The sequence below is a fragment of the Amblyomma americanum genome, chromosome 5 (genome assembly GCF_052857255.1).
Source record: "Amblyomma americanum isolate KBUSLIRL-KWMA chromosome 5, ASM5285725v1, whole genome shotgun sequence".
Classification (NCBI taxonomy): domain Eukaryota; kingdom Metazoa; phylum Arthropoda; class Arachnida; order Ixodida; family Ixodidae; genus Amblyomma; species Amblyomma americanum.
Genome location: NC_135501.1, coordinates 73,500,918 through 73,523,082, shown reverse-complemented (window position 1 = coordinate 73,523,082; position 22,165 = coordinate 73,500,918). Strand labels below are relative to the sequence as shown.

The window sequence follows — 22,165 nt, the reverse complement described above, 5'->3', positions numbered from 1 at the left end:
ATTTAACCTACTCCTATCTTTTTCCACATTTCTTTATTTTCTCGGAGGTACGCTTGCTGATAACAAATATTGGCAACTAATACTGATTTTTATGCTTGCTGAAAAACGGTTTTCTAAAAGTTACCACTCCATGGTTTTAGTTGCATATAAAATACGCCCAAGAAATCTGGAACAGATTCCCAATTCGCAGCCCCATTTTCATTCGAATATTTTTTTAGCGGATTTTGAATGAGAATCGAAAAGTCACGGCAGTAGTATATCTGCATTGTCGCAACTTGAAGAAGTACTGTCTTTCAGTACAAATGACACCCAAACCTGAAAGGAAAACTGCAGTTATTAAGAAAAGATAAAAAAAATGAAATCTGTAATTAGCCAGGCAGTAGCTTACCTGATGGGTTGTAGGCTGACACCTCTCACTTGAGTAGGGACCATCACTGAATTTGCAGTTAGTTGGCGCAGTCTCGAATATCAGCTTGTAGTTCACTCCAGCCACAACCTGGCCTCGTGGAAAATTAGAAATACTTATTGTATTTCTCAATTCGGGTATAACAAAGGAGAGGTGCCAATTTAGGTTAAGATGGGCTTAGAAATTCAAGCGACAAATTTAAAACTAAACAAAGAGTGTGGAAGCCCACCGAATAAGTTTTTGCTCTCCCTCTTGCATTTCTACTAAGCAAGGGTGATGCAAAAGGGTAATGATAGATTTTGTCTTGGAATGTATTGCTATTTTCATTAAAGCGCGACACTAAGCACAGCTAGCAAAATAATGCCACTAGCCGTGCGGCAGACGGCAGCGAAAGCACGAAAAATGGTTCTTGGAAGCAGATATGTCCCCGCCGAGTTTATTTCGGAATCAGTCGGGTATGTTCATATTGCAAAATTGCCCTTTCTTTTAAAATTGTATTCCGCGCTTAAAACGTAGTGAACGTGTGCCCAATTCCACTAAATACAGGAACTTATATGCTTAAGTTCCTCTTTTTTTGCAGATTTGCCTTCTACAGTCACGCATTTCTTCTGAATTTTTCTAGTGTTAATCAGTCAAGAATGCTTACGAGTAATATATTTTCATAACAAAAGACACCGGGGGCATTGATATCGGCACATGCACAAAATCAAAACGGCATCCTGTCATAGCAAGTGAATTTTTATTGTCTGCCAAGAGTATTTAAAAGTTGTATCACTGCACAGTCTGCAACATCAAATAGACAATGACTCACTGTTGACACATATACTTGACACAATAGCCCCCGTTTGAGGAAAACGTTATTTGCCAAGACAAAAAATGAGGACAGTTTTTAATGTTTTTGGAAGGAAGCTCAAAGACAAGTTTTGTAGAGAGGGTTGCCATGTCATAAGTTCGTAAAATCGCTATACTGCACTACACGCATATTCAGTTATGCTATGGGAAAGTGCGAGCGCCTTCCAGAAACGTTGCGAATAAAAAAATTCCTCTCTTTTTCGAAGTGCACATTACCTCTTCCAATGCTTAAAAAAAACCACGACACCATATTCTTTGAGAAATTTTGTTGAAAGAAATACCCTGACTTTACCTGTGTTTCAACCTTGAGCAGCCGCAGAACGGTTTGGTAGTAAGTGAGGCCAGTTGCCTGCTGCGCGATCGCAAAATGAGCCAGTTGCAGGTATTTAGGATCGCTCGATGGGTCCTGCTCTTCCCAGCCTCCCACAAGGCGTTTTCCTTGGCTCAGCCCTACGATGGTAACTGCCAAACAACAAACAACTGCCACAGCCTTCATTATTTTTCGGCTAACCGGAATAGTCTTCCAAAAACTTCAGCAATGCTGCTCCAAATCCTCCGCTATGGAAAGAGCGACATTTGGAGGCCTTTATAGGTGTAAAATTGCCCCTGACACACCAAGTGACAGCTAGGATAAGGCTATTGACCTACGTTGCCTGATAAGAGTTTCTGCCCGCACCTAGCTATTGTATGCGCTTTGGAAACCGGATACGGTTATCGATCAGTGCCAAATTCTGCATTGACTCAACTAGAGACTCATTTATGCAAGACTGAAGATTTCGCTGGTGAGCTTCAGTGTTAAAGACCTCATGTTTTTCAGGGAGTGCTTCGAAGGTCGTTGCAGATGAGCCCTGTCATTGTATATATCGTAGCCCTTGCCCTTGCCCCGTTAACATCACGGCACATGCGAAATCATCTGCTCCTTGTGGCGCTCACAGGGAAACCAGCGCGTCGATGCCAGAGTATTCCGTCTGCCGCCTTTAAAGCAATTTTGGCATTTAAATTTGGGGAGTTTAAGAAGGCAGAGCCTTTTGCGACCTGTGGACAGGAAAGAAATTTATTGTCATGAGACAGCTCAAGGAGTTGAATGCAACTTTTCTACAAGGCAAATGTAACTAGTTGTCACAAATAAACACAATCATATTTTTATTTGAAGGAAGCACTGGTATTTGGTGGAAGCACTGGTAACAGGTCTAAAATTTTTAAAAAGTGTACGTTTTTGATAGCGAGTAACCTCTCCGGAATAATTTCGACCACCTGGGGATCTTTAACGTGCACTGACAACGCACAGCATACGGGCGCCTTTTACGTTTCCCCTACATCGAAACGCTGCCGCCGCGGTCGGGTTCGAACCCGGGTACTCCGCCTCAGTTGCAGAGTGCCCAAACCACTGAGCCACCGCGGCAGGGGTCATTCAATACAAGCCATGCTACACAAGATGTTTTTCCTTGTCTCTTTATTCAATAGTTGGCTCAAGGAAGGAATCTGACGTTTATTTGTGTTTAAATATCTTACCAGGCCTTGTCAAGCTGCTTGTAGCAGATTTTTTTCTCTTGTCCCAGCATTCCTTTGTTACACGCGGAAGAATGCTGAATAAAGATTTGATTTGATATGTACATGCGGTTCCGCTGCCTGTCGGCCTCTGCCGCTAAAGCCCTCTGAGGCTTCTATAGGCCGAATTTTTGTCCATTTTGTTTCTGTTAGGCGCAACACGCTATTATAAATATAATTTGATGAGCGCTACAGGTGGTACTCAAACAGCGGCGGACATTGCGTCACTGCCACCTTCTGGTCACGTGAAATCAGACTTCCGGGTCTTTTTTGTGCTTTCGCTGCCATAGCCTTTGCTTGTGAGTGCGCAATTTTGAGTCTTTTTGCTCACTTTCTACGTTTATATCGCCGTAAAAAAATGGTTTGGTGCGCTGCTTTGAACTGTAAAAATTCGACAAAGACTGGATACAAGATGTTCTGAATACCATGGAACGCGGAGCGGAGAAAACAGTGGGCCGTAGCGCTCCACCGGCAGACCGCTGACGGCTACCTGTGGATGCCTACTGACAACTCCAGAATTTGCTCTGAGCATTTCGTTAGAGGTAAGAGTGCATGTTTCTTTGTGAAAAGTATGCAATGTGATTACACAGGTTCTGGTACTTTTTCTTTCGGAGCACCAAGTTCTGATCCGAATGACGTGGACTACGTGCCTCAGTTGTTCTCTTACGACGACGCAAGCAGCGCTCGGTCCTACCGCGTCCTGAAAAGGTTTGCAAAAATGCCTTCGTCGCTACAAAATTTATTTAGGAATTATATGTATATGAGTGTTTATATATATTTTTCTTCAGTCATCAGCGTTGCGCGCACGTTGCTGCTGTGCGGAGTCAGGATGCGGGGCTACCGCCACTGCCAGCAGCTGCAGGAACCACAACCGCCGCAACACAGGATGCTACGGGGCTATCAGCTGACAGCTCAATCAACGCCAGCACTGAAAAGATGGCGGAATTTGATACAGAGGAACAAGACGCCATGTTCACCGATTTTGAGGCCGTTTCTCCTGCTCTAAGAAAGCTGACCGATGCAGACAAGCACCCGTGCACTTCGTTTCCAGCATTGATGGTTTAGCTTGGTTTATGGGGTTTAACTTCCCAAAGCGACTGAGGCTATGAGGGACGCCGTAATGAAGGGCTTCAGAAATTTCAACCACCTGGGGTTCTTTAACGCGTACTGACATCGAACAGTACACGGGCCTCTAGAATTTCGCCTCCATCGAAATTCGGCTGCCGTCGCCGGGATCGAATCAGCATCTTTCGGGCCAGCAGCCGAGCGCCATGACCACTCAGCCACCGCGGCGGCGTAGTAGCGATGGTTTGAGGTGTAAGGGGGAAGCTGCAGTGGAGTAGTAGTAGAAAACTTTATTCACAAGGAAAATAAGACACTAGGAGAAATATACAATGGGTGGTGTCTTCATTTCAAGACTCCACTGGCCTTGGCCGCCGCTCTAGCCTGCGCAACGAGTGTGCGCTGCTGATCAAGCTCCGAGCTGAGCAGGGAGGTCTCCCATTGCTCCTTCGTTCTATATGTTGTGATGTCCGGGGGTTTCGGGCCCTTACATCCCCATGTAATGTGGTATGCATCGGGCCGGTCTTCGCACCACGGGCATTCGCCTCTGTAGGGCTCGGGGAAAATGATGCTGTATTTATAGAGATTAGGGAAAGTATCGGTCTGGAGTTGCCTCCAGTCCCGAGCTTCCTGAGCGTTAAGCTTCTTATGTGGAGGGGGGAAGTGCTGTCGTTGTGTTCTTAGGAAGTGGAGTCGTGTGTTGTAGGTGACGGGAACTTCGGGGAGAAAGCTTGAGTCGGGGTTGGAGCCCGCTCGGTCGGTATGTCCTCGAGGTAGTGTGTCGGCGACCTCGTTGCCATCTAATCCCGCGTGACCAGGCACCCACATTATCTGATGTCTTAGGGAGGAATGGGCGCTCATAGAGTTGGCTACTATGCCCAACAGCTTTTTGGGTATTGTGCCTGCAAGTAGGAGCCGACAGGCTGCTTGGAAGTCGGTCACAACGTGTACACCATGGTTGCGGGCGTCGCCGTACTGGATCGCCAGCAGGATTGCTGCCACCTCTGCTTCCGTGATCGTCGTGTGCTTCAAGGTGGCGCTGACAACCTCGTTGTGGGAGGAGTTCACCGCAACTGCCATCGCCCGCGTGACCTCGCTGTGTGTTGCCACGTCGACGTACACCGTGTGGGGGCTGCGTGCCGCTGTCCGCTTCAAGTAATCTATTCTGGCTGAGCTTCTGCCCGACCCGGCTCCGCTCGACATGTTTTTGGGAATCGGGGAGATGTGCACCCGCGAGCGATATGTTGTTGGGAGGTTGGTCGTGATCTGTATTATCTGGACGTCTGCCGGGTAGCCCACCCGCTCTAGAGTTTGCCTTCTGGTGTCCGTGCGAAGGAGGCGTGCACGTTGCGAGAGGAGAACAGCCTCCTGGATCTCCTCGAATGAGTTAGAGAGGCCGAGGGCCTCTAGTTTTGCGTTTGGAGTGTAGATAGGAATGCCCAGCGCATATTTGTACGCAGTACGTAACATGGCATTGACTTTGGTTAGTTCTTGTCTAGTTAACTGTAGGTACGGTAGGCCGTAAGGAACGCGGCTCACCACAAGTGCTTAGACGAGGCGTAGCGTGTCCTCCTCGCGCATGCCTGTCCGGTTGCATGCCACTCTTCTGATCATTTTGGCGACTTGCTGTGTTGTGGATAACAGCTTGATAGCGTGGGTGGCTTTTCGATTACTCTGGAGCCATAAGCCAAGGATGCGTATCTGTCGGGTCTCCCGGACGGGGACGCCGTGTAGGAGGACCTGAATGTCTCCTGGAGACTTGTAGTTACGTCCTTCTATGCGGATGATCTCTGACTTTTCCGGCGCACAGCGCAGTCCGCACTGGGAGGCCGTCTCCTCGACGCAGGTAGCAGCTTGCTGCAGAGTTTCTTCTTTGGTCGCCAGAGAGCCTTTGGTAGTTCAGATAGTTATGTCGTCGGCGTACAGTGTAAATCCGATGTTCGGTACTGTTTGAAGGCTTCTGGCCACTCCAACCATCGCGATGTTGAAAAGGAGAGGGGAGATGATCGAACCCTGAGGCCATCACAAGGTGCTCCCCTCCGCTGGGAACGTGCGCCAGTACCTCCTCCTTGAGTAGAAGGAAGGCGTCTTGAGTAGATAGCCCGGATCGGAAGCCGATCATGGAAGGAGGGAAGAGGTTGTTGTCTTCTATATAGTTCTGCAGACGAGTTTGGATCACCCTCTCGTAGAGCTTGCCCAGACACGACGTGAGCGAGATGGGGCGGAGCGCCTCAAGTGTGGGCAGCTTCCCGGGCTTTAGGATGACGATGATTTCGGACTGTTTTCACTCTTGAGGGATGATATTCTTTTCCCAGAGCTCAACGTTAATGTACTGAGTTAGATCCTTGAATTTGGTCCTTGCCGAGGTTGCGTATTATGGCGTTGGTGATTTTGACCGCACCTGCCGCCGTATTACGAACGCAGGATCGCGCCGCAGCGTATACTTGTGCCGTCGTTATGGGGGCGTCCAAATCTCGATTTGGGCTGCCCTGGTAGGTAATCGTGCTAGGTTGCAGTCGCACTTCCTATGTATCTGTCGCGGAGCGCTGCGAGAAGAGCTGCGTCGTCACCCGGGAACAGGTGGGAAATCCGCTTGAGTGTACGGGTCCCTTTGGACTTGGACTTGGTTGGGTCTATCAAATTTCTGAGAATTGCCCATGTCCGAGACGTGCCCAGAGTGCCTCGCAGAGACTCGCATAACTGTTGCCAGTTCTGATGCGAGAGTTGCGTGGCGTACGTTTGTGCCTCTTCCGTGAGGTCGACTAGGCGGGTTTGAAGTTGGCGGTTCACCTTTTGGGTCTTCCAACGGCGAACGAGTTTCGCGCGCTGATCCCATAATTTGAGTAGGTGCCTGTCTACCTCAGGTGTCTCGTTTGTGCGCTGTACGAATTCGGTGGCGGTGCTGTGAGCCTGGCGAAGGGCCGCGCTCCAATCCTGGATTGATTCTATATGTCCCGTAGGGAATTCCGAATTGCGAAATTTTAGGTGCTTAGGATGCAGTGGTCGCTCCCCAATGTTTCGATTAGGTTAGTCCACTTCGAGTGGCTTACGTTCTTGACCAGGTGAGGTCAGGACAGGAGTCTCTAGTCACGCTGTTTCCCTCTCGTGTAGGAAAGGCAGGGTTAGTTAGGAGTTCCAGTCCTAGCATGCGTATCGCTTTCACTATAGAGTGACCTCATGCCGTGTTATCGCAATACCCCCACTCTCTGTGGGGTGCGTTGAAATCTCCTACGATCACGAGCTGATTACACTGCGCTTTGTGAGAGGCAGCCAATAGTAGGTCTGTAAAGTCCCCTTTCCTGGGCTTGAGGGGCTTGTAGACGTTTATGACAAAGGTGCTTGCTTGGCCGCGCTTGTTGGGCACAATCTCGACCGTCAAGTGTTCGGCGTCCGGTACTGGCAGGGCGTGCTCGACCACAGTTACATCTTTTGCCACTAGGATGGCAACCGATGGCATCAGGGGCCGACTAATCGTATAGTATCCCGCCAGCGTCGGGGCCTTATCGGCTCCCACTTCCTGCAGGCAGATAAGGTCTGGACGGATTGGAGTGGTGGCAGTGAATTGTTTGGGTAGACCCGCTTTGCGCTTGTAACCTCTACAATTCCACTGCCAAATTTTTATGTGTTCTGCATTTTGGCTGCCTTTAGGGTGCGTGGCCATCTTGGACGTGTCGGAATGACGTGCGACCCGCATCGCTGCTGACTGAGCTGGTGCGACTGCGTAACTGCGAGGGGCCCTGGACATGTTCGTCCGACGAGGCTCGTTTACGGTATTGAGTTTGAAGGGCCTGGATGGCAGTTGTGTGCTGATTGAGAATAGTCTCATGTCGCGCGAGTGTATGGTGAATGTTTTCTATTTTCTCTGTTAGTGTTTGGAGAAGTGTGGACATTGAGACCTGCAGAGAGTTCATTATCCGTTTTTCAGTGTCGCGGATCATTTGGACGGTTACGGATTCTGTCGGTTTTGCGAAGGGTGGCTCTGCGTCTTTACGTGGGTGCGAAGGTGTTTTGTTTGTTTAGTTCTGTTTGAGGACCTGTTCTAATTTGGCCGTTAGGGCCTTAATTTTCGTGTTTTGGTCGGTTATCTTGGCGCTTTGCGACGCAATGGTAACCCGCAGCTGTTCGAAACGGGGGTCGTTTGAAGGAGCGGGAGGTCCCTGCACTTTCTCTGCCCAGCTCACCTACTTTTGGTCTTGTGGTGGCGTCTTCTTATTTTGTTTTCTCTCGTCCGCGGCCGGAAGGGCTGGGGGCGGGACTGCTGTCTTCGTCCGGGGTCTGGAGTTGGAACGGCTCCGTGAGCGGCTGCTGCTCTGGCTACGACCTGTAGTCTCCTCGTCGTCCGATGAGAACCATCTGTTGTTGTACATCCTGGGTCCCGCGACTTTACGGGACTGGTGAGTCGTCTTCTTGGCGCCTTTGTTAGTAGCGGGTCGTGGTGTTCTGGCTGGTTTTAGACGTTTTGGGCACTCCCGGGATCCCGTCTCATGCTGGCCGGCGCACAGTCCGCACTTGGGTTGGCACTGGTGTGTTATGGGCGGGTCCTGGGCCCCGCATAGGCGGCAGACTCTGACTTTTGGTGTCGGGCAGACGTCCGGGCGATGTCCGGGTTGCATGCATATATGGCAGAATTGCCTGGCTGGCCTGTACGTGAAGCACGGCTATTCGCAGCCGTCGTAGTATACGGATCGGGTGAGTTGGGGTCCTTCGAGCGTGAGAAGGGCTGTCGTTGAAGAGCCGAGGATTCTGGCGTCTAACAGTTCGATACGGTTGTCCCTGATGCGCACCCCCGCCATGACGGTGTCGCGTGTCTCCTGGGGATCGAGTCCGTGAAAGACCCCTCGGAGTGTGGTAGCTGGAAAAGGGACGTACGCTCGCACGGGGTGGGGGCTCTCGTCCAGGGTGAGGTGGGTGATCTTACAGAGCTCCGCCGCTGTTTCTTCGTGTGGGGTGCTGATTACGAGGATGTTGGACCCGACATGAGGTCGGAGTATGTATTTGCCTTTCACCTTGGTCGGGTCTCGGCAGAAATGAACGAGCGCTGCCGAAATGACACGGATCGGGTAGGTCTTGAGCGCTAGCCCACGTGTCGGTCGGATGACGACTTTTATATCATTTTTTGGAAGGGGTTGAAGCTTGGGACGGCGAGTGCCCGGTTGACGGATTGCGTTCGATGACTGTCCTGACGTGTTCGGCGGGTTTCCGCCCACGGAGGCAGAAGAGTCCGGAGTGGATGGATTCTGGGCTTGCCTGGCCTGTCTGCGGAGCTTCTTTGCCCGTCGCTTGTTGAGTGCGTGCTGCCAGCCTGGACCACCGCCAAGAGGTGAGCTCGCATTCTCCACGGACGAAGAGGACAGAAGATCCTGGCTCTGCGGGGAAGTGTCACGGGAATCCATTTCGGAGTCGTCGTGCAACAGGTTTGGAGAGTATGCATTCGGGTAGGTGCCGCATAGCGGTGTCGCACCGCTCGACGACGACCCAGTGGCCATTTGGTGGTCCTGTAGCCTCACAGAAAATCAGTTCGATGAAAGTCACCAACACGAAGCTCGAGAACGAGGGGCGCGAGGCAAGCGGAAAGCCCTCATACCACGGCGCCGTCGATCCGGCAAGCAGGCTTTGCGCCGAAACCAGTTGGGGCGGTAGGGAGGCGGTCGGGGCAGCCGGCTCACAGCAGGCGATGGTGGGGAGAGATACTCGCAGCTTTCGGGGTCGGGCGGGAGCCCATCCGCGCACGTCTGCTCCGGTCTGTGGGCGCGGGGCGAGTCTCTGCAGTGGAGGGCTGTGGATAAATTTTTACCGCCTGGGGTTCGTTAAGGTGCACTGAAATCGTACAATACAAGAGCCTCTTGCATTCCGCTGCTGCCGAGACCTAACCCGCGTTCTCAAAACCTGCAATTGCGCACCATAACCATCGAGCCAACGTGGCTGATATTTCCAGCAGTGAAAATTTCCCTGCAAACCTCGTTGTCTTTTTAGATTCCTAATTTAATGACATTGCTTCCGTTTCATTCAAATAGTTCAGGCAGTTAGAGGTTCTATCTTTATATTTAGCATAAGTTGTCTTTTTCCGTCAGCATCGCTGAAATTTTGAGTAAATTTGCATGCTGAAATTTTTAATTTAAACTTCAGGCACCCAGACAGATCTGGTATTCTGCGTCAGCTGCGACCACCTGAGCACTGAATGTGCAAGGTTAATGGAGTGTGTGTCAGCTCTGAGCAAAAAAAAAACAGGAGCCTGTGGCAGCAAAAGCACAAGGATAGAGATGTAGCTGCAATGACAGAGGCCAAGACTGCATTTTACACTGGTATGTATAAAGTTTCTTTATTTGTGGAATGTGTAGTTATGCCTTGCAGTTTCGCAACTTACAACATTGCCCTGGCATGAGCCAAAATTCATTCACTACACGGTTGCTCTTAAATCAAAATAGAATGTCGAAATGCCACTGAATTTTTGTGTCTTTTTATCCCGTTTTTTTTCAGGTTTGCCAAAGGCCATTTTTTGCCATTTTAGGTGCCGTTGGACAGAGCCTGCCTCGTTTTAATGCACCAGTGCAGCAGGCAACACAACTTTTGCATTTTTAATGCACCTGAGACATGCATTTGCTGGCAGGGATCTATCCTATCGTTTCTGCCTGTAATGGAACACCATGACAGCAATCTTGCAGCAGTGTCTGGGACCAATGAAGACAATATGCCAGCATTTAATGAAGTTTCCAGACAAGACAGTTACCCTGTCATGGCTGACAGGCAAAGACAGGACATTTTTTCCCAAACTGCGGTGCATAATTGACTGCACCGAGGTTGCGGTGTCAAGGTATGTCCCTTTCATAAGCACTTACTGGGTTTGTTGACTGCAGTATAATGACCAACTTGCCCACTTTTTCCGTAATACTGAAATGTTTTTCCTACAGACCATTCAACCAGAGAACGCAACAAGAGGTCTAGAGTAAATATAAGCAAAATTCTACGCTGAAGTTTCTTGTTTGCGTGAACCCACATGTTGCAGTGATGCTTGTCTCTCCAGTGTATGGAGGAAAAGCGACGGACAAGCATATCACATCAGAAAGCAGTAAGACTTTATTCAGTGCCATATGTTTCACTCTTGCAATTAGTTTTAGCATTATGCAAATGCAAAGCTGGATAGAGAATAACGTTGACTGTTGTCCAACACTATTTACCTTTATTGAACTGAATTGATGCAAAGAAAAGCCTTCAGAAATTCCGGTTTTAAGATTGCATATGTGTATCGTGTGTACGCGTGACATGAATAAATGCATTTATTTGGAGCTTCTGTGCAATGAATTGCATGCTTGCGTTTTGATGAATTCTTACAGTATTTCCACATTCTCTGTTAAAACCTCTGCTGAGATGCTTCACGAAGGGGACCAGGTACTTGCTGATCGGGGTTTTCTTCTTCATGAAGAGTTTTTTCTGAGAGGCGTTCATCTTATCACGCCTGCCTTCACCAGAGGGAGGCAACAGCTTCTTGAGTTGGAAGTGACAAAGTACAGGCCTATATCGTCGTCAAGAATTATTGTGTAGAGAGTCATTGGCCACCTTAAGAAGTGGAAGAAACTACAGGGCACCATTCCATAACACATTCTCCCAAAATTTGAGGACGTGCTGACAGTTGTTGCAGGGCTGGCAAACATGGCTCCATCCCTAGCAGCGAAAGGTCAGCCTTTATTTGCTTATTACACTTTACACACATATAGCTGCTACAAGTTGCCTAGCCTAGGAAGAACAATTTTCCGAAAAAAGCTTTCAAGAGCCTGGGTGTGTGTATCCATGAAGCTTTTATCTTTCTCCACACGAATCAGTATACCTCCTTTGTCGACATGCAGATACAAGTACCACAGACTGCACTTTAAAAGGTTTAAGTGCAGCTGTGCTTAGATTTGGTAGTAGTATTTGTGGATTAATTGCACTTTGCTTGCAGCATCTAAGCAGAAATCTGCTCTCTTCCCTTCTCTGAAGAGATCGTCTGGGTCCACGTCCCGAAGGCTGTACATGCACTTCACTTCAAAAAGTGATGGGGTGTGGCACTTGCAATGAAAAACCCCATCTGGACTGCATCCAAGATACGGGTACTCTGGCGGTATCATCAGCCCGCAGTCCTCTAGCCTTGCCTCTACATGATGCATCTTAAAAGTATTGAGGGCCCGTTCTTTGACTAGCTGCTAATATTCAATGCCATATTGGATCGCAGGGCTCAAAATCTGTTTTGGATAAAGTATCCTACTAATGAGGGAGGAGCACTTTACCTATTTCGAACGACAGACATCTTAAAAAATGGAAGCGGTGATTCGTCCTTTACGGTGGCGAAACCACACAGGACTGTTTCGCTGATCTCTGGTTGCTACTTCAATTTGTAAGGGTGCAGGCATGGCAATTTTAAGCTTTCTGATAACTTCTTGGTAATCTGTTTCTATCTCTTGGATTTCAGGCTTGAATTCATAGAGCGGTCTGCTAAGAGTTATTTCAAACTCGACATCTTGTTCTCCTTCGCTATGGTTGGCTTGATAGTGCTCATTTTCACTCTTGTCAACCAGAGTAAAGTAGCGCGCTGTTGGAGCAACCTGCAACGCGAGATGTTTTCAATGTGGTTAACCCAAAATCCCGAATATCAGTGAGCCACATAAAAAAAAATTTTCATGACAAATATTGAATATTATAAAGGCAAGGTTACTGCATTTGGTGCGTTTGGTGTTGAGAGATGTGCAGCTTGATGGTTTTGGAGAAGGCAACCACTTAGTATATAGGAATAGAAAGCAAGTTAGTAGCAGACCTGTAGCATAACTGGTAGTTTCAGAGGCCATAAAACCTGGTGCAATAAACATTCAAGGAATAGTTACCAAGGTTTGCCAGTGTACATGTACCATGTTATAGAAAAGGATGCTAAGCCAAAATGAAAACTTGAGGGGGACCACTTTTGTTCAGCACTGTGCAAGATATTCAAACCTGTAGCAAATTATGAAGAAAGCTCAGGCCAAGCTCATGCAAGTGGAGAAAAGCTGCATCAGTATTTCTGCGCCCTGTACTACATGGTAGCCACTAATGCTTGTTCGAAGGTCTTGTACACTGGGCTAGTTTACTATATGCTCCCGAAGAAGGGATATACGAAAGTTATGAGACAATCTCTACGAAATAGTACTCATTAAAGAGCTATGCCAATAGATCAGAAACTAGAACAACTTGCCTTTCGCAGTTCAGCAATAAAACTGCCTTTATCAACAGCCGATTCTGGTTTTGGTGGCTCATCGTGCTTTGTTCTTGTGCCTGGCTTTTCATGCCTCTTGTGGTGCCTGTACCGCAGCTTTGAGGCAATCTTTGGCTCTACTTGTAATACGCGACGGGCTGAGCATTTAGAATAACGCCAACTGCAGTGCTGTCATAAAAAAAATTTATCACGAATAATGCTTTGGAAGCTCATCTTTTGCCCTATGGACAAAAGGCACATAGGTTGCACACTTCTATTTATATTTAAATATATTTCAAACCTTTTTCAGCCGAGGTGCCAACCACTGGCACTGGACCTCTGTAGGTGCACGGGTTGGCTGGTCGCTATCCGTTGACCTCGCTTCCAGCACGAAGCACACAGCAGCACAGTGGCTGCAGGCTCTCCCCTGTCTTCAGTGAAAGCAAGATTAGCACAGCACATTTTGAAGCAGCAGCTTAAAAAGCATCATGAAGACCCTGAGCTAAAATATCTTGCCGTTCCTGTAGAATACAACATGCCACAAGCAATGTTTGCAAATAAAGCATGAGAATTTGCATGCTACTGGTGTGAAAGTTATGTCCCACATCACCATGTTGATTCTGATGTTTCAGTGAATAACTGTGCTTTGTTACTTTCATGTATGCAGTAGCTGTCAGAGTTCGGTGTCGGCAAATTTTTTACTGCCAGTTCAAACGTACAAGACTTACAAACGTTAGAGTTTGCTCCACAATGTCCTTTCCCTGCTCAGAAATTAAGTTTGTCTGAAAGCCATGCGAGAATGTTAACTTACTTTAGAAGGTGCTGCGACAGTTGCACCAGGTTTCAGTAAGGCCTCTGTGGTTGAAGCATTTGGTGTAGTCAGAGCTGTGGAAGAATCAAGTTAATGGAGTCTTGAACCTGTGCACTTGCTTGTTGCCGAAGCTGACATGTCCAAGAAGAGTTTTACCTGATGTGAATAGCACCATTTCTTCTGCATGTAGTTACTGAAGAATTGATGACATTTGTGCACAGTAAACTTCTTGCAGCTGTATCTCCGGTGTTCCATTTGGAATTTTATGACGACGCAGTTGTCGCTGCGTGTACGTTTTCTTGGTGCACAATTCCTTCTTCCCAAACAATGCTTTTCAGTGCACACATTTTAAAAACATGTCTTCTACAAAAATGTGAGTAGTATTTTGCAAATTGTCACATAGTTCTTTCAGTGCAGCTTGTGAATATAGATCGTCAACATGGCATGAATGAAGTTCCTTCTAGACGCCCGAGTAGTATGTTCTGTTGGTAAAGGGCGTCTTTTAAATAGCGATAAAACTTGCTGCTCTGTTGCCTGAAGCACTCTTGAAACTCTTCAGCTACCTTACACATTCTGCCTTATTTGCATAATACTGAGCAAAAGTAGAACAGGTGAGTTCTGTGACAACTGAAATCTTAGCAAGTGGTGGGCGCCTTTTTGCCTTCATTCTTCCAACATAACTACATCATTAGCCAGTCTAGTGCCTTGACACACCTTAGTATAGGTTTTCAGCACTGCAGCTACGTGCTCGTTTGGGCATAATTCATATGTGCAGATAGCGCTGAAAACAGCATGACCAAATTCAGCTGCTTACAAGTTTTTTCTTTTAGTGATTAATCCACAAACATGCGAAAATGAACAAAAGTGAATGGGCACACGTTAAACTGCATTAAAAATAAAGATCATGCATCTTGCATACGTTGTCAAATCACTTACCCCGCCATGCATGTGCAGAAAGCATCTTCTTTTTTTCCATTTGTTGTGCAAGCCACGCAACACTGGTAGATATACCGAGACTTTTGAAAGGGCCTCACTGTGCCGTTCAGGATAACGTGACCCAATTTTGGAACGGCAGCTGAAATTCTGTGCACCTTGCCTGCAGGAAATGAGACCACGAGTTACTACACGGCAAAAAAGCTTTGAAGCAACGATAAAAAACGAAGCTCAATGCGTAAAAAAACGCACATACCAGCTTGAACATACAAAAAGCCGTCCAGGGATTTGTACGACTTCAGCTCCTCGCCATCGCAACCACCTTTGTGCACAAAGAACGCGACAGTGTCGTCGTACGTAACGCGCGGCCACAGCTGCTGGCAGTCCCAGTATTTGAGCTCCTGGAACCGCGACGCTTCCAGAAAAGGTGTGCTGTAATGCATTTTACAACTCCGTAAAATAGTCACTCAAATAACACGGTAAAGGAATGGTGTCAAAGCAATCAAACTTCAACGCGAGCAGACGAGGATGCCTGCTTTAACGTTCTCACTTGTAATGCCTTATCACCCTATGATCACGAGAGCAAAGTAGAATTTGGACGAAATGCTTATAAGACGTTTAATGGCCTTTCTGGCGACGGCATACGCGCTTTTTGAGCCATGAAGAAACGAAATATGAGTTCGGCTTTCCGTGCTTCTACTGCTGCGGCACACGCACGAAATTCTCAAAACGACCCGGAAGTCGGAATACCCAGCATGCTTTGCAGCTCGTTCAGATTGGGCCCCACTTAAGTCAACAGTAAAACCTCGCATTGCGTGACGGTGTCACGGTCGGAATGTTTCAGGGCAAAAAGTAGGGAGCAGTAGCTAGGTTATCATTATGATGTTTTTAGCAGCTGGAGCGTACGTGCGGCCTGAATTTATTAAAGGATGCGGGCTAACCACACCGTGCTTGTAAGTATGCGCTTGTGAACGACAAGCGCGTGGGTGTCGCTAGTACTCAAGGTAAGCTTGAAACTCATTCTGATAACCCTAACCGTTCATTACTAAAGCATGACATTGCACTGGCAAGTAGCACGTAATAGTCGAAGCAACTTCATTATAGACTATGAGCATCCTTTTAAGCAACATGCTGAAGCATTATTCACGAAGATTATTGACCACCAGCGAAGATGAGATATGCGTAAACGTAGCCCAATCATATGCCTTTGCAGTTAGGGTAAAAAATACGCATATTTTCTTTCAACCCTTACTCAGAACAAAGACCAGAATTTCTCTAAAGTTTTCTTGTGGTTTTACAGAGATGGGAAGCAAATGGGAGATATCTTCAGGCCTACATGGGAACAGGAGTAAGTTGGCTGATGGACTGACGCAAATGATGAATGATTGAGCAACTGCAGAATGTAGGACCACACCATGATATCAATAAACGCTCCTCATATATTAACACTACCAGTAGATTGTCGACACTTAGTAAAAAGCAAAAACATTTTGATTCTACCTGTATCATGTGTTCCTTGAACTTTAAAGCAGAACAACACAATAGCTATCCGCAAGAGGCCTCCACAAGCAGGACAATATTTTTGCACCATGAAGAGAAACTTCAAGGCTTATAACCCCCACCCCCTAAAGATGCTTGGCGTGTACCCTTGCTTTGAATCTCCTGTAAAATAATAAAAGTGATGTCATTATATATTATACAACTTTGAGAATAAAATGTTCGCTTAAACAAACATAATTCAAGGCAAGCGGTCGAGAATTATTCACTTATTGACATTATTTAAACGGCTTGACTCTCTGGACACTAAACAAGTAGTTACTAGCCTGTAAAATATATAGAATTTTTATTTAGTTTGCTTTTAAAAAGGTGTTTCAAAATTAGTTTTTTTTAGTTATTTCATTTAAGCTTTGCTCACATTGGGCCAAGGGCTACTGTTCTGCGCCACCTTGAAAGCTGTTTAAAAGTTCCCATAAAGAACTGAGAAATGAACTCTATTTCGAGGTAGCTGTTACCTGCGGCACACGGCCATTAATACAAATTGATGTCAATGGCCATCGAGTTTTCAGAGTACATGTGAGCATTCAAAAATCTGCATCTAATCTGACAAAGATCGACGTAAGTAGCATTATGTACTTATATTTTAAAAAAGTTTCAGCTTCGAAATTGTACATAAACGAAGCGCACCTTGCCAGAAAAGTTTTTTTTGCTTCAAGCTACTGAGGAAACAAAAGATAGCGAAATTCTCCGGTTCTCCAAAATTCAACGACACCAAACTTGTGGAAACTTCGTGAAGCATTCGGTTTTTGTTGAGGAAGCTGGCACAACCCGGTCACCACTCCCTTCAACAACACATTATCGTACCGAACAATAATTTGGTTGGTGTATGAACGTTACAATGCCTGAGTTGCAGTTTAAGCCATATAGTTGAAATTTTTTTGATTGCGTTAATGAGAAGAAGACTAGAATATAAACTAAATTTTCAACTTTTATTGAAATTTCTGTAACCTATTGTTTTTCAGAGCACACTGACTGCCAGACTGCTTACAATGGACCTTGAGATGTCAATGACATATTGAGTACCACCATTGGAACCTTTGCCTGTCTAGCTGAGTGATCCCAGCAAATTCTCACATTCCAATGGATGATCTTTGATAGAGTTAGATGGCCATTGACTCAACAGATATAGAAACTCCTGATTTGCTGGGGCAAAATTTAGGCAATGATTTTGCGTAAGTGACAGGCTGCATGTAGAGAAGGCCCCCGGAGTTCACCACCGATAATATTGCCTGCTTATTGCCATAATCATAACACCTTGCTATTGCCCTGTGGTGCACTGTTTCTGTGCGTGCCGCTGTATGTTCTGATAACACCAAAGCCGGTCACAATCACACTGGCTTTCCAATTTTAAAGAGGACAATACCGTGGAAACAAATGAACCGATCTTTGTTGAAGCAGTGGTAAGCTATGCATAAACAGGAAAGAGTTGTTTGTCGGTAAAGCATAGGAGACATATGCTAATTTGTAGGAGCCTATCCCGAGTTTAATGGCGGTGGTTTGCTCTTCTGCTCATAGAGGTCGACTCTTCAAAAACGAGGCTGAAAATATTTCATGCGCTGCGCGAGCACATTGAATAATTGTTAGACAAGCCACGTAAAATCTTACAGCTCATAATGTGTAAATTCTATAAATGTGAAGACTAACATTACGCCAGTATTTATTTTCAACATTCCAGGCACAGCAAGTACCACATGCCCGCTTTGAAGAGGGGGCTTATGAAGGTACTTTTGCAAGGTTGAGTGAAAATATTATGTAAGTATTAAGAGGCCAGAAAGTATTGTCTAGGAATCTACAGACATCACTGCCAGTTAGAACGGCAGCGAGCGTGTAGCCATCCGTTAACAAATATTTAGGAATCAGCGCACTGAATCAGCACGTGTTTAGTAAAGAACGGACTGCTTTACAAATGTTAATGACACTTGTATTCTTTTCAAGAAATATTAGCTTCCTCACTTTTCTTAAAATCATTGTAGGTTTAATAATAAAAAGTTAGTGTTCATTTTACGATCACTTGGCCAGTTATGATGACTCATAACTATCGTAGAACTGACCTGTTCAACAAGCGCCCTTCATACTTTCATTAAAAAGTAACTAAGCTCTCTTGTTAGACACAAAAATGTCGGTGTCTCTAGGGCGTTACTATTTTTTCGGTGCAGTTTTGATTTTGCTTTGTAGCTGTAAATAGGTTTATTTTCACTTAAATTTGCAAATTATAGGTGAGGAAACCTTCGCCGTTTATTCATTTATTTCCTGGTTCAGCGTAGGAGTAGGCTTGTGACTTAAATAATGGTCCGCAGCAGCTTCTTGCTTTCAGGAACTCTTTATTATGACTCCATTTCAAACTTCGCTATTTAACATTTTAACCTATTCACGTATTTTGCTTTGATGATATCCTGAATCATAGAAAGAAAGTAAGACAGCTTTTTTGCGGAGTACACTTTTGTGCTTCAAAATAAACAATCTCAACCTGACCGTTCACTGATCACGTCGCCATCTATAAGGAAGTCGATGACACTCACTGCCTGTGTCAACAGTCCAGTCTATTCGACAACACCCAAATCACACCAAGTATCTCCTTTGTGCACAATACGCTAACCACGATCTTTGGTATTCTGGGTACCATTCAGCTCCTCCAAAATAACCCCCAAGCAGAATTATTTTCTGGTTCACTGTTCGAAGTGTAGGTACAGTCCAGGCTAATTATAACGGCCGCTGTGAAAACGAACGCTAGCTTATTACGAACGATGACTGTGCTACCACCACAATGTAAATTACGGCAATGGCACGGCGTCTCGCATACAACAAACAAGCGTGATCGCACAACTGAGTTACAGCGAACGAGGAGGCATCGCAAACTCTGTCCCGGCGTTGAAAACGGCGCGCGCGCTTCCTGCGTAAACAGGGTCCGACGACTGCCTCCTAGTCCCCGTGATTCTGTCCCCGTCGTCTTTGCAAAGACGGTGGTAACAAAGGCGTGATGCGCAAAACGCAGACGAAACTGTTCAGCAAACTCGGCAGAAGTTGAAACCTACGCTTTGGAAGGCTGGTATGAAGCACACAACACTACGCGTTGCCGTCATTCTGCACACACACATAGATGATATGAGAGACCGGCTGTTGCCTTTTGTTATCAGCCGGTGTAGCAGGACGAGTTGCTCTGCGAGCGACGCTTTCCTGCACTACAGGCCCAACACAAAGCTGTGGATGACACTAATCACGTACCAATCACGCTTTGTTTTGCTGCCCTATTAGCGACGCGCCACGAAGTATGCTGGTAGATATTTCCAACTTCTCTGAGTTTTCCAGGTTTTCTCTGTGTACATTTGTAAAATTCTCTGAGTGACACAGTACTTTGTTTCGTGCGAGAACAAGCTGACACAAAGCCACCTGATGGTATGGCTCTCCAGAAAGCATGTAAAAAATAAAAACAACAATTTAATCCTAATAAAATAGTAAGGAGCACTGTTTATTTATTTAAAAGAAGGGGGAGAGATTACCAAAATGTTTAACAATTCAAATATCTTCGAAAAAATGCTAAAACAAACTGCGAATCGAATTTATTTTAAAATGCGAACTAAACAGAGAATGCATCCAGATACAAATATTTTCAAATGTGAGATATTTATATCTAGTGATAGTAACCGCAATGATATGGGACCTGAAATTTAGCGTCACAAGTGCAATTCTATCTCAGCAAGTCTATTAAGACGAACAGCAGATTATAGAAACTTTGGTTTATAGAAGTGAAAAAGCGACAAATCTCAAAGTAACACTATAAAGTTAACCTCAAGTTCGTGCACAAAGTTTCACGGTTGTTTTACTGCTTTATAGAGTTTATTTTCGTTTGGATGAGAGACACCTTCATTTCGGCGTCAGCCAACACTGTTTTTCAGCTTAAGCGCTTCCACAGATGCGGCGGTGCGTTTCCTTACCCTTTCCTTCCTCAATGTGTCGGCCCTTCCTGCTTTCGTCCTCTCCAGCTGCTCTTTCCACCATGCGTTCGCCCCAAGGACCACTTAGAGCATCCTCTTGGTGAGCTGAATGTTAGAAACACCCCTGCCGACATTACGGCGTCGTACACAATTCGCTGGGTGGCCAAAGATTACTCCTCCATATTTTCAACAAGGCCTTCCTTGTTTATAGAAAATTCCCACTCGGCAGATGCATTTCCGTGTGATAGAGACAGAATCATCTTCACAATAGCGAGCAGTTTGTAAGAACCACAGATGCCTGCCCTTAGGGCATCCAGCCGATGCGTCCTCCTATTGAAATTTTTCAGTGCCACTTGCGTCGAGTCTAGGGAGCATACATGCTTGTAAGACCGCAATTCCCAGTCAGCTTCTGGTCCTGACACCTATTGGTGGTCCGTTAGAACTTCAAGTGCATCATTTAGATGCCGTTCCCCAAGATCGGGAATCAGCGCGCACGCGGGATCCAGAGACGAGGATCCCCTCGCCAGCTGGAACCGCAACGGCAACTTTTCCGCGATCTTTTTCGCGCAGTTCTTCAAGAAAGTGGCGCAGTGCCTTCTGAACTCTGGGACAGCCGAATCTGAAAGTTTCGGGGCTTTTCAGAGCGCATTCTTCGTAGCAATCCCAAGGTCAACCTTAGCCGTCGCAACTACGTTCGTAGTAATGTGCATGTCGACCTTGATAAACTTCGACGGACTGTCAGCCGCCATTATTCCTTCTTTCTTTAATATTCTACTCATTAGTGATCGAAGAAGCTCCTCCAATGCTAAGCCAAGAAATGAAAGCATAGGCGAATTTGTCTGGAACTCAGACAAGAACGGCTGCAGTTCATCCGCGATGCCAAGAATAAAGGTTAGCTTTGCAGAGAGCAGCGGATCGCGAATGGCTGTTTCTACCACGCAGTAAATGGAGCTGGTCGGTCGCTTGTTCCCGCTTCGACACGACTGGACGTACACTTTATGTACGGCAGAATCTCAATAGCTCTTCAAATTACACGAACAATTTCAAGCCAACGCACAGCGCACAACTTCACAGGGTAAATGTTGCTCCCGGCTATGCGTGCGTATTCAGCAAGTCGGGCAGGTACACATTTGAATAAGTTGTACTAAGCACGAAGAAATTCCACGAGTTGCTAATCTATTGCCGCGTGTCCGGTTTTTAAAGCACCGTTCACAACATGAAGGCCACAGCTACCAACTTCGAGAACACGACGGCCGTCGCTGGTTTCACAATGTTTTTCTTTGGCCTCAGGGAGAAATTTTACATTTGCGTTTGGCCCATTCATTGAGATCTGAAGAATAGTTATTAAATCAAACACCAATTCTTCCGCCCGCGTGAGCGCCCATAAAGCATGACATCAAGCAGCGCGATTTCACGCTGTGCACTGCATCCGACCATAAGCGAACCAACACGTCCATTTGCTCTTTTTGCGCAAATTTGTTTAACGATCCGTCAAACGCCAGGACGAAGTGGGAGACTTGGCTTGCTTCCGACAAGAGGTTCTCCTTGAAGAAAGTGTGAGGCCATAGACAATATTATATCCTACCTTGTCTTTGCCAAGCTGCATTTTCTTGGCTGTAACTGATGATGGGGACATCAAAGAGAACAGAGAAGCCGATGCCACCGCAACACGGAGTGATGTGTGCGTCATAACAGCGTTGAGGCACCACATCACTTCAGCAATTATAGCCTCCAAGTCACGCTGAAAGGTATCCTTTGCTGTACGGTCGGGTTGGACGTCCGTCGCAGTAGTTGAGGCACTTGAAGGATGCGCAGAAACTGACAGCACTTGCCCGGCTTTGGTCATAACTGTGGCCGGCGGTGTCAAA

At 46.4% G+C, this 22,165-nt stretch overlaps 1 protein-coding gene and 1 long non-coding RNA gene across 5 annotated transcripts in view; both read right to left on the bottom strand.

Moving 5' to 3' along the window:
- Window positions 1-1,832, bottom strand: part of LOC144132547 (cystatin-2-like) — a 98,599-nt gene extending 96,767 nt beyond the window's left edge. For all 4 annotated transcript variants that reach the window (XM_077665039.1, XM_077665037.1, XM_077665038.1 and 1 more), the window contains exons 1-2: window positions 1,551-1,832; window positions 389-496 (exon numbers count right to left, since the gene is read on the bottom strand). In XM_077665039.1, the coding sequence (XP_077521165.1) occupies window positions 389-496; window positions 1,551-1,754 (312 nt within the window). In that variant the 5' untranslated portion in view covers window positions 1,755-1,832. The remainder of the gene's footprint in view (window positions 1-388; window positions 497-1,550) is intronic.
- A 7,729-nt stretch (window positions 1,833-9,561) lies between these two features.
- LOC144132549 (uncharacterized) lies at window positions 9,562-15,359 on the bottom strand. Its single transcript, XR_013314844.1, has 5 exons — window positions 14,812-15,359; window positions 14,032-14,238; window positions 13,876-13,949; window positions 13,366-13,495; window positions 9,562-9,631 (listed from the first exon to the last, which is right to left on the bottom strand). It is a non-coding gene; the product is annotated as an uncharacterized LOC144132549 (long non-coding RNA).
- Window positions 15,360-22,165: the final 6,806 nt, after the last annotated feature.